The sequence below is a fragment of the Indicator indicator genome, chromosome Z (genome assembly GCF_027791375.1).
Source record: "Indicator indicator isolate 239-I01 chromosome Z, UM_Iind_1.1, whole genome shotgun sequence".
NCBI lineage: Eukaryota > Metazoa > Chordata > Aves > Piciformes > Indicatoridae > Indicator > Indicator indicator.
Window position 1 is genome coordinate 31,392,527 of NC_072053.1, and position 11,733 is coordinate 31,404,259.

At 45.6% G+C, this 11,733-nt stretch overlaps 1 protein-coding gene across 1 annotated transcript in view; it reads right to left on the minus strand.

The window, feature by feature from the left end:
* The window catches only part of ADAMTS6 (ADAM metallopeptidase with thrombospondin type 1 motif 6), a 149,724-nt gene extending 145,969 nt beyond the window's left edge, over window positions 1-3,755 (minus strand). Inside the window, exons 1-2 of the mRNA XM_054397495.1 lie at window positions 3,659-3,755; window positions 2,502-2,866 (exon numbers count right to left, since the gene is read on the minus strand). Coding sequence (XP_054253470.1) covers window positions 2,502-2,866; window positions 3,659-3,755 — 462 coding nt within the window. The remainder of the gene's footprint in view (window positions 1-2,501; window positions 2,867-3,658) is intronic.
* Window positions 3,756-11,733: the final 7,978 nt, after the last annotated feature.

Below are 11,733 nucleotides of genomic sequence, written 5' to 3' on the forward strand. Positions count from 1 at the left end.
CATCAGGAGGCTGGAGCACCTCTCCTATGAGGACAGCCTGAGAGACTTGGGGTTGTTCAGTTTGGAGGACACAAGTCTCTGAGGAGACCTTACTGTGGCCTTTCAGTATCTGAAGGAGGCCTACAAGAAAGCTGCACAGAGACTTTTTAGGATTTCAGGTAGTGACAGGACTAGGGGGAAGCTAGAGGAGAGGAGATTTAGGTAAGACATTAGGAAGAAGTTCTTCACCATAAGGGTGGTGAGACACTGGAACAGGTTGCCCAGGGAGGTGGCGGAGGCCCCATCCCTGGAGGTGTTTAAGGCCAGGCTGGATGTGGTTCTCAGCAACCTCATCTAGTGTGAGGTGTCCCTGCCCACAGCAGGGGTGTTGGAACTAGATGATCCTTGTGGTCTCTTCCAACCCTGACAATTCTGTGATTGTGAGTGGACACTAGGCACTTCTAGTCCCAAGCAAGAGAGCTTGACTACCAAAAAAAAAAAAAAAAAAAAAAAAAGAGTGCCAGTTGTGGTGTGCACAGAGACTCACTTAAGGCTACCTTAATACCCGGAAGAAATGCGTAAGAGCTGATAACAACCTAAAGCACTGCAGACGATTTAACGACAGAAGCACTCTAAAGTTAATTTACAAACAGTAAGTCAACATACCAACACTCAGAACCACAGAATATCAGAAGGATTCTTTCCAGCAAAACAGCAAGGATGAGGGCAGAGGAAAAACAGAAATGGCCATGCTAGATGTCACCTCAGGGTATGATGCAGCAGAGCAAAAAAACACTTCAACATGACACCTTCCATGATGCTTAATTGTCTGACGTACCACCATGAGGAGCAAGAGACAGGCAAAGCCAACAGGAAAACGTGGGCTTTTTCCTGCTATTGTTTTCTTACTGTGAAAGTAAAACAAGAGTTGACTCCAGTAAGAGCACGCATTCCTGGCTCAGTCTCTGGCCAAGGTCAGAGAAGAACTGACAGCACCACAGGACTGACCACAAGCTCCAAAGGGACCAACCACTCTATGCCTCAACTGGCAGAAACTCTGAAGATATAGATGCATGTGGCCTTTTTAAAGAAGTAAGTCCTGAAAGTAGGAATTTGGTCTTCATAAGAAGAACTCAAAAGCAAAGGGATTGAGTTTATTAGTTTAAGATCTTAAGTAACTGTGAGAAAAAGTTATTATATGAGAACTAACAAAATCGGTGTGAAAACTGCACCAAATTCAGACCTATCTACTACAAGTCTGCATTAACCAAACTGATACCACACTCAGTGAAACACCATTTCCACTGTATTTCTTTGAAGGTGTTCCCTTATCCATAGAAATCCCCATTAAATTCTTTTTTCCTCAGGAGTACTTCAAAATGTTAATCTAGACTGCATCAGGGGTATCACAAGTAGCTGGGTACAATGCAACCTATCTAGGTCTCAGAGATGGCCTCTAGAGATCCCTTCCAACCCAGTGTATTGTATGACTCTGTGATGCAGCTGTTTTTAAATAGCATCCCAACATACATTATACCACAGCACTTCCAAGGATAAACAGGAATTAGTTTAGCAAGTCTGTGTAATTTTTTTATTTATCCTTAGCAATTAGTTATATTTGTCCACTTCTAACAAGAAGATTGGCCAGTGTTCTACCACAATTAAAACCAGAATGAATAACCCTATTATACCCATACTTTTTTACAAGGGAAATTACTGGCTTTTAATTTTGTATTTCCTAGTCTCGCCCTTTTATTTTAGCATTGTGTTACTCAACAGGCTGGTTCTTTAATTTTTTTCTATTTGTTTTCCACTTTATTTTAGAAATAAAAGACACTTTTCCCCATACAAGTACTCCCATCATGTGATCAGATCAACAGTAGATGAAAAGAGGAAAACAAAAGAGATGAGAATTTCTTAACCTACATTTAAACGCAACTGCTTAAAATTTGTAAACAAAACATTACTAAAAAAATTAATAATTACTCTCTGACACTGTTACTTGAAAAATATCTACTTTTGCCTTCATTCTTTGAATTTATGGCAACCATAACTTCTACACCAAACAATTCCGCTTTGTTATTTAGTCAAAATTTCTAAACCCAAGTTCTCAAAAACAACAAGCAGGTGTTCCTTCAGCTCAGTGTTTCTCTGGAGAGATTCAGCATTCTTAAAAGATACCGTTTCCTCTTCCCCACTCTGTGAGCTTGCAACATTTTTACAATCTGTAAGGATCTCAGCACAGACCTAATCTTGCAGCCCTAGTGCAGACACCTTCAACACTGAAAATGTTGCCTGCTAGAGGACTACAGAATTGGGTCTTAGTACTTACAATTAAGCTTGAAAAACTGATGACTACTTTTCCCCAGGACCCAGATCAGGTTTTAGGGGTTTTCTGCACCTTCCTGTCTGCTTGCTTCCCGCAGGGACTCAAAAAACTGAAAGATATGCCAATTAAGTTCCTCTGTAATTTAAAAGGGACAACCACACATTTAATACTAGAACATGCATTACGCACTTACCAGACCATTGCAGTTGCTTAAGGCCACTTTGGTTGTACTATGTTGGTCTTGCAAATATCCTGTGTAATGGCAGTGGTCCAAAAAATTGTGTTTCCATTGTGGTCCATCTTTCCCCCAGTATTCTACTCTAAAATGTCTGGACACCAAATCTGTGTTGAGAGTCAGGTTTAAATGAAAGTGCTTGCCATAGGCAGAAAGTTTAAAAAATAATTTAGATGCTGCCAGTTCTTGGTCATAAGCGTCCGTGCTCCTCTTTCTTCTTGAGGGTTTAGCATTTTTCACAGTAAAGCTGAGGAAGGCTCCATTTTGGTCAACCCTTACTGGGACTGTTAGTTGGTAATGTTCAAGGTAAGACAGGAATTCCTCTTTGTAAACACAAGGTAAGACAGTCCAGGAAGCAGGCATAGAAAAAAAGAAAACATAAGAGGAAACAGCAAGTAGTAGTATAACCATAAACCATACTTGGCTAAATCTTATCATCCTCACGAGTAAAAGTCCCTTTCAGGCAAATGCAAGATATAGTGTTTTATAAAATAAAATAAAATAAAATAAAATGTTATTTTATTTCAAGTCAAGAAAACCTATTTAGTTTCCTATTAATCTGATGTCACTGGAAATACAAAAGCGTTTAACTCTGTATCTTTTCCTATTTACCCCAAATATGTAGGTATTTAGGGCTAAACTCTAACCTAAGAAGACAATGTTCTTCTCAGTGACAGCATTCAAAGACAAAAGCTATTAGATCCGCCTGCAATGATAAACACACTAGCAATGAAAAGTATTACACTGTAAAAAACATATTAACCGCTATTCATTTCATTACAAACCTGTAAATGTTAGTGCATTAAAAAAAAAAAAAAATCTTACTTTCTAGTCTAAAGTATGTTAATGTTGTTACGGCAAGTCTCTAAACTATTACAAGTAAAACGTTTTACTAGATTTCACTTGCAAGGCTTTCCTGCAGTTAAAAAGTAGACAGAAAGAAACTAAAAAATGAATCAGATTTGTTGTATTTAAATTTTCATGACAAAAAAACATGATAAAAATAAGTACAGGTCCCACATGATCTCATAAATTATGTAAATTTGGGTTAGAAAATATTAGTCAAATGCAATGCAGCAATAGACACTTCTTAGCTACAGAGGTCAGACTCCTACCTTGAGAACTGTATGAAAGCCTGCTGTCACTGTGAAATTCCGATGAAACCATGACTAGGCTCAAAATCCATGTCCACATCTTCCAAAAAATTTCCATAATTTAGAAAAGCAGAAAGCTTTTTCTTTTTTTCCCCTCCTTGGAGAGCTACCTGTGTGCTACAGAGTTAACTCCACTCCAGGCTTGCACCATAACAGGTATATTTATTTTATACTACTTCCAAATTAACTACTGGATGTTCCACTTTTTGACAGGTGTTCTTTTCCAACAACCTGTACTTTCTTCAACATCTGCAGTCATTTTCTCAATTCAAAATGATTATTTGTAAGATTCCTTAAGAGGTCAGTAACACAAAGTTACTGAACTTGCTTCACTTCTTTTCCTGAAAAACAAAAGAAAATGAGTCAAGACAAATTCTTTCTTCTAAAACAGCAAAACACTAAGCCATCATAGTGAACCATATAATATGTTAACGTTTTGAAACAATATTCAGTCATCATCACTTTTATGGTACAAGGTGACAATCTTAACAAAAACTATAAACTGCCATTAATCTTGAAGAGCAGACCCACAGAGCTTAAAATGTACATGTAGACTTTAAAAGGTGTAAGGATTCATAAAAATAAGCTTTCTGTTGCTCAACTACTGTGTTCAGGCTTGTTGCAGCTATAATCAATGCTATGCACTCATTGATTTCAGCAGTGAAATAACTAGACCCAATACACTGGTAGACAAAGGAAGAACCTGGGAAAGAATCCAGAGTACAGTTATCTGATCTTTCTGCAGCATGTGTTTTGTTATTACTTGGGCTTGGGTTCTGCTTATGCAAGCAGAATTCTCATCCCCTTAAATGAGAATGCTGCATGTTCTAATACCAAAGGAAAAAAATTCAGTATCTGAAGCTATTCATTACACACGTTGTAATTTTTCAAATATTTGTTGTCAAAAATGTTTTGTGTAAATCTTCACTATGATATCAAGTATTGCAATACAAACTTATTTTCATTTTGCAGGCCACAGTACTGAGTAAAGAACATGTTAGCTTAATGTTGTTTTCTAAATTAAAAAAACAAAACAAAAAAAAAACCACGCTTTTGCAGTAATACTAAAAAGAAAGTGTAGCTGCAGCCAGGGATTAAATGGAAGATCTATTCAGCCAGCTAACAGTCCGGTATCATGGGATACCAAACCATGTGTTGTGTCAGCTGGTACTAATCAGTCCTCTTAAGCACTCCCAGCACACCTGTGCATACAGCAAACTCTGCTGAGGCAGACAATGGAGAAACAGTACATCTAAGAAGGAAAGACTGTTTAAGAGCAAATTTCTAAAAGCATACAGAGTCACTCAGACATGCACCAGACAAAACTGCCATTCTAAAACTCTGGGAATGGTCTACGACATTCATGCAGATATTCCCCTGCAGCCAGTGGATTATTTCTAGAAGTTGGAGTTGTATATCATCTCAAGAAAAAACAGTGTCATACACATCCTATTTTCTAACATCACAGTGAATATTAGGAAACTTCTTAAACAATCTGAAACACATCTAATTATAAAATCATAGAATTGTTTTGGTAATATCATTGACTCCAAACATCAGTCTGAGACCACAATGGCCATTAAACCATGTCCCAAAGTGTCATGTCCACACAGTTTTTAAATACCTCCAGGAACAGCAACTCCACCACCTCCCTCAGCAGCCTATTCCAATGTCTGACCACTCTTCCACTGCAGAAATTTTTCCCAATATACAACCTAAACATCCCCTAGAACACATTGAGGCCATTTCCTCTTGTCCTATCAATTTGATCTAGGGAGAGAGACCAACACCCACCTCACTTTCAGGCACTTGTAGAGAGCAATGGGGTCTTCCCCCAGATTCCTCTTCTCCAGACTAAACAATCTGAGTTTCCTGAGCCACTCCTCCTGAGACTTTTTCTGCAGGCTCTTCATCAGCTTTGTTGCCCTTCTCTGGACACAGTACAGCAACTCAGTGTCCTTCTTGTAGTGAGGGGCCCAAACCTCAATCCAGTATTCAAGGTGCAACAAGGCTCTTGACAGAGCCCTGGAATAGGCTCCCCAGGGGGCTGTGGAATCTCCTTTTCTAGAGACTTTTAAAACCCACCTGGATGCATTCCTGTGCAGACTATCCTAGGTGATCCTGCTTTGGCAGGGGGGTTGCACCTCATGATCTCTTGAGGTCCCTTCCAACCTCTGATACACTGTGATAACTGTGATACTGTGACACCTCACCTGTGCCAAATACAGAGGTGCATTCACTTCCCTCCTCCCGCTGGCTACACTACTCCTGGTACAGGCCAGGATGCTGTTGGCCTTCTCAGCCACCTAAGCACACCACACTGGTGGCTCATGTTTAGCTGTCTGTCAACAAGGAGAACCCCCACGTCTTTTTCTGCTGGGCAGCTTTCCATCCACGCTGCCCCATTCCTGTAGCATTGCATGGAGCTGTTGTGATCAATGTGCAGGACCCAGCACTTGGCTTTGTTAAACCTCATACAACTGACCTTGGTCCATCAATCCAGTCTGTCCAGATCCCTCTGCAAAGCCTTCCTACCTTTGAGCAGATCTACACTCCAACGAAATTTGGTATCATCTGTAAGCTTACTGAGGATGTGCTAGGATCATTCTAGTATCTACTTTCTAAATATCTCTCAAGACCACAAACAGCATTTAATCAGTTTTTTAGAGGGAATAAAAGATGATTTGCAAGCATTGCTTGGGCTTCATAGATTTTTTTTCTTGAAACTGTAAGGACTTGCCATTCATATGCTGCAGGGCCTCAAACCGTATTAAAATTTCTGGTCTGGTAAAACTTTTATTTCCTAGATATTTAGTTATAGCTTCTAGACTTCTACAAGTTTTTAAGAAACAATCAACCTGAATCCTCAGCTACATTAAGGGGCACTATTTAGAGTACTTATTTCTAATATGAGAACATCCAGTTTCAAATTCCTGCCACTGAATCATGCTTTACCCCTATCTGGTAATGAGCTGCTTTCTTTTCCTTGCATGGATAGTTACAATCTGATTCAAGCAACTCTTGACACTTCCTGATAAGCAGCTCAATCTATTTTGTTTACCTCACTTTGTACAATCCAGTTTCCAGATGTCTAAATACTTCTGCAGCTTGTTTCTGAACGCTTTCCAATTGGTCAGCATCCCTTTTCATGCACAGACAGCAGAACTGGACACTGTAGCCCAGTAATGGCTCGTTACTGCCATATATAGAGGCACACTGCCTCACAGCTTATACTTAGCAAAAAAAAAAAAAAAGAAAAAAATCCTATCAGGCAGCTCATGTTTAGCCTATTAGGTTGATAATATGTTATCCTAACATTAAGATCTCTTGGAACTGTAGTACCCGAACAGCCAGCTAGCTCAGAATGGTATATATAAACTACAATGCCCACTATTAAGATATTCAACACCCCACGTGGCACGCATTGATCAACAGTGTCCAACAGCCACCCACATTTAGTATCTTTGAAGAAATAGGTGTGAAGTGGTGTCCCTTATTCCAAGCTTCACACACACACACCCCCAAAAAGAAAAACACCTCTCACATTCAGCTTGCTGGAAATTTCAGCAGGATTATTAACCTTCTTTCCAAAAGGTCACATATTCACCCACCAATAATGGCAGGTGTGGCTCCACGTCCTGAACCACTACCTAAAACCACAGGTCCCACCTCATTATAAACACTCTGCCAAGCAGCAAACTTCAAGATGTTTTTCAAAATCTAGAATGTCAATGACAAAGCAGGTGCATGGCACTGGCATGTCTGTAGAGGCACTGATGACAAAAGTGGCAGTCCCATCACTGGTGCCATGAGCTTCCAACCAAGTGAAATTCAATGAGGAGAACAAAGGCCATAAACACACACAGCTGGACGTTGGGGCAGAAACTAGATTGGAGGTAACTACCCAAACTTCTCAAGCTAGTCATCTTGGGAGCCTCCATCTAAGCAAAGCTGACTTGTGCAACTAAATCATCTCTTAAACCGAAGGTAGCTGAAGTTTTAGGATAGACAAGCTGCCATAAGACTACTATCCCATGAGCATCACCTCCCCTGGGACTGCCACGTACCCCATCGCTCCCGGAGTCTCGACACCAGGGGCGTCTACCACACAACCGTCAAGCTCTGGCACTCTAGGTGGCAGCGACGAGGTGCCGAAACAACATGACACAGTAGCGCGGATCACAGACCAACCAAGGCTATGCTTCGGAGCGGGACGGACGGGTCCAGGGGAGGCACAAAAGGGTCGAGCCCCGCGCCGGGCGGGACACGACCCCGCCGCTCCCGACGGGCGGAGGGGAAGGGTCACCACGTTCCCCTTTCAGCAGCTCGGCGCCCTAGTCGCCTGTAAAGGGGTGGCACAGCTAACCCCCCGGCCGCCGCAAGATACCCGCCGTCTTCCCCCTCTGCCTAGTACGGGCAGGCGGCGGAGAGCACTGCGGTGCGGCGCGGCCGGGGGCGGCCGTCCGCGCTGGCAGTACGAGTGGTTGCTAAGGAAATGCGGAGGGCAGGCGGGACAGGACGGGGCGGGGAGCGGGCATCAATCACACAAATTCAATTACAGGTATTGGGGCTGGCCGTGAAAAGCGTCGCAGGGCTTCAAAAGCCGGGGGGGATTAGCCGTGCCCCGGTAGCTCCCCAAGCGAAAATAGCGACGCGCATATCGCGCCAGGAAGGGCTCGGTGAAAAAAAACAGGGGCCAGGGCTGGCGGGCAGGAGGACGCATACAAAGGGAAAGGACGGATCCTTCCTTCCCAGGATTTAACCAGAAATCCGGGCACTACGAACAGAATTGCTGCCGTGCGTAGCCGAAGTGCGGCGGGGCCTGCCGCCCCCCGCGGAAAACGGGGCTGCCGTACTAACAGCCTTCCCTCCCCTCCCGCCCAACGGTTCCCCGCCGACATTGCGGAGGGGCTCAGCTGTCACTGCATTTCGGGTGAGTGAATGCAAAAAAAAGAACACACCCCACCATCTCCCCCCGCCAAAGTCAAGAGAGTAGAAAAATGCACAGCTATATACACAGCCCAACACGTATACACACGCTTGTTACATACACGCGACTGCACACCAAAAAAAAAGAAGAAAGCTGGAAGTCACCACACATCCCTCAAAGAAAATTCAGGAAAAAAATTAAAAGAAAAAAGGAGGGGGGGGGGGGGGGGAAAAAGCAAGCCCTCCTCCCTAGAGAGGCTGATGGGAAGAGTCTGGTTGCTGTGGTGGAGTTGATCCTAAACTTAACTTTCAGCAGCCCATTTCCAGACAGCAGCGCTGAATCTATTTGGATAAAACGCGTGTGACCCAGACACTTGGCGTTTGGCCCAAACGCGTTGCACCGGCAGCCCAAATAAAAACAAGACTCTGACTCTCCCTCCCTCTTTCTCTCGCCGCTCTCTCTCTCTCTCTCTCTCTCTCTTCTTTCTTGTACAACAATGAAAGAAAATTGCGAAGACAAAACCCGCACACACATCGCCAGGAAGCAAGAGCCCGCTTACCTTCTCTCTCCAAAGTTCCTTTGAACCCCGGGCCGCAGCGTAGACAGACACACACCGATAAACACGGCTTCGTGGGGTTAAGAGTCTGGCAAATCCCAAACTCTTCTAAGTAAATCAAAACCACACGCTTCCATCTTCCTGGCGAGCCCGGCGAGAATCCGGCAGCCCCGCAAGCCCCAGGCTGAGAGGCGGCGGTCACGCCGGTTCCCCCGAGCACGGAACGTGCACTTGTCTGACCGCTGCAGCAGTCGGACCACGCCGGGCTCGGCGCGACCGAACGCGGGGCTCCCGAAACTCAAAGCAATCAGGAAGCTGCGGGCTGCCGTTAGGGTTTGGGGGCTGCTTTGGTTTTCATCTGTTGTTTGGGGGCGGGGGAGTTAATTTTTATTCTTAACAAAGATTTGCTATTAAAAGTATGAAAAAATATTTTTAAAATTGTGCTATTAGAGACCGTAGTTCATAAATCACTTTTTTTTTCAGCTGAAAATCCTTGCATCCCCTTCCCCCATCCTCAAAGGTTTCTTCTCTGAAATTACTCAAAATCCACTTCGCCTAATGCAATATAAACCTCCCGCCGCTCCCCAAAGCCCTGCACGCACCATTATTCGGGACACAAGAAAAACAAGAAGCTTCATTGAATAGCGTGAAATCTTCCTTACCGTTTATAATCTTCAATTTCTGATATAAAGTAAGTTTCAAACAATAGAGATTGCACAGGACGATTCCCGTATTCCTCTCTGCTTTTCCCCTCTGTGCAAGCAATCATCAGGGTTATATTCTCCAAAAGAATGAAATTCTCTAGCCTTCCTATGAGGGGTTTCTAGAAAACGGGCTAGCTTGGCAGGAGGAAGGATGCCATCAATTCACCCAACCTATCACCCTGCACATTTTGTCTTTCCAACAAAAAGAGGGGAGGGGGGGAGGGAAGGAAGGAAAAACAGGCTTATATTGGGGTGGGGGTGGGTGCCCTCCTCTTGAGCAGCCTCCTCTGTGCAAAATACCATGTGAATATCATCTGAGTTGGGGGGGGGGGGGAGAAGGGGAGAGAGAGAAACAGAGCAAGGGCGGAGAGGCGAGGGGGAGAGGGAGGTCAGACAGAGCAGAAAGGACTCAGGAAAGTTTGGTTGAAGTAGCCCCAGATCTCTCGCTGCCGGCCCCCGGCCAAGCCGAGCGCGGCGGCAGCAGGGAACCTTGGCAGCCTCGCCCGGGGGACGGCGCCGAGCACGCTGACGTCAGCCTGCAGATGTGCCCGGGCCGGCGGCGCGCCTGCGCCTGCGCCCGCGTCACGTGGCGGCGGCGGGGGAAGGGGTACAGTTGGGGTAACGAGCAACGTCCGCGGCGGTGGTGGGGGGAGGTTGTGAGCATCTCGTGGTTGAGGGTCGGGCAGTGGAGGGAGCGGGGGATGGGACCAATGTCCCCGCTGCGAACCTCGCTCCGTGCCGTGGAGCGAGGCGGGAACTGCGCCGCCGGAGGGGAATCCATTCTGGCCGCAGGAAGGTGCCGGGACGGCCGTTCCGCTGCTGCCGCAGCCCCGGTGTGCAGGCTACTTGGCGCCGGGCAGGGTCGCTACCTGCTACTGGCGGGCTCGGGTAACCCTGGTCTCCGCTATCCCTTTCCTCGGGGCCCGCCTCGAGCCCCATGGCGGGCCCAAATAAACGAAATAATAAAAAACTAGCGCCATTTCTAGCTGAGGGAAGGCGGTGTCTGAAGTCCGCGCAGTGAGCGGCAGCTAAGTGACCACTGCCGCAGTACTGGGGGGTCGGTAGGGGCTCGGCATTAGCCTCGCTTCGTCTCGCCTCTTTCCGTGCAGGGCTTTCCTTTGCGGCGGCCAAGCGGATGGCGTTGGGCATGAGTTGGTGCAGCGTAGCCTCCCGGAGGCGGCGGCGGCGGCCCCATCGGGAAATGGTAGAACGGTGGGCATGGCAAGGAGTAGCTGTCTGCGAGAGCACTTGAGCTAGCGGGGGCGGGGGGGGAGGGGGGAGACAATGGAATCCGCGACTTGCTCTCGTAACTGCCAAGTTAATTTCCGATAGCCAGAAAAAGGGGGGAAATGCCCTTCCTGAATCTAAGATTTCAAGCTTCTGCTAACAGAATTTGGCAGATGGTGCTTGGGCGCGTTTTTCTCCCAAGCCGGAAGCAGTAGGTGTAATTCTTCTGGTGAATATGATAGCTGGCTGGCCTATGGAGCAATGTGCAAGGGAAGGTCCAAGAATAGAGCTGCTCCAGCATATATCGGAGTATCGGAAGAATGGGATCAACCTGCAGACTCAGCAGCCCGCACCGTAACCCTCGTGGTCACTTAGGGCTGGCTGTGCCCTGTGAGATGGAGACGTCACGCCAGCAGCCAGCATTCAGTGTGTGCCGGATAACACTCTACACACTCCTATTTGAATAAGAAGCACTGCCACAGCAGAATTAGGTTCTACATGTCAGTATGTGAAACTTCCTAGCAGTAGTTCCAGCAACGTAAGCACGACGCCCCAAACAGGCTAATGGCATTTGCCATTGCTCATTCTGAAACGGCACAAAACACAGCCAGGACTCATT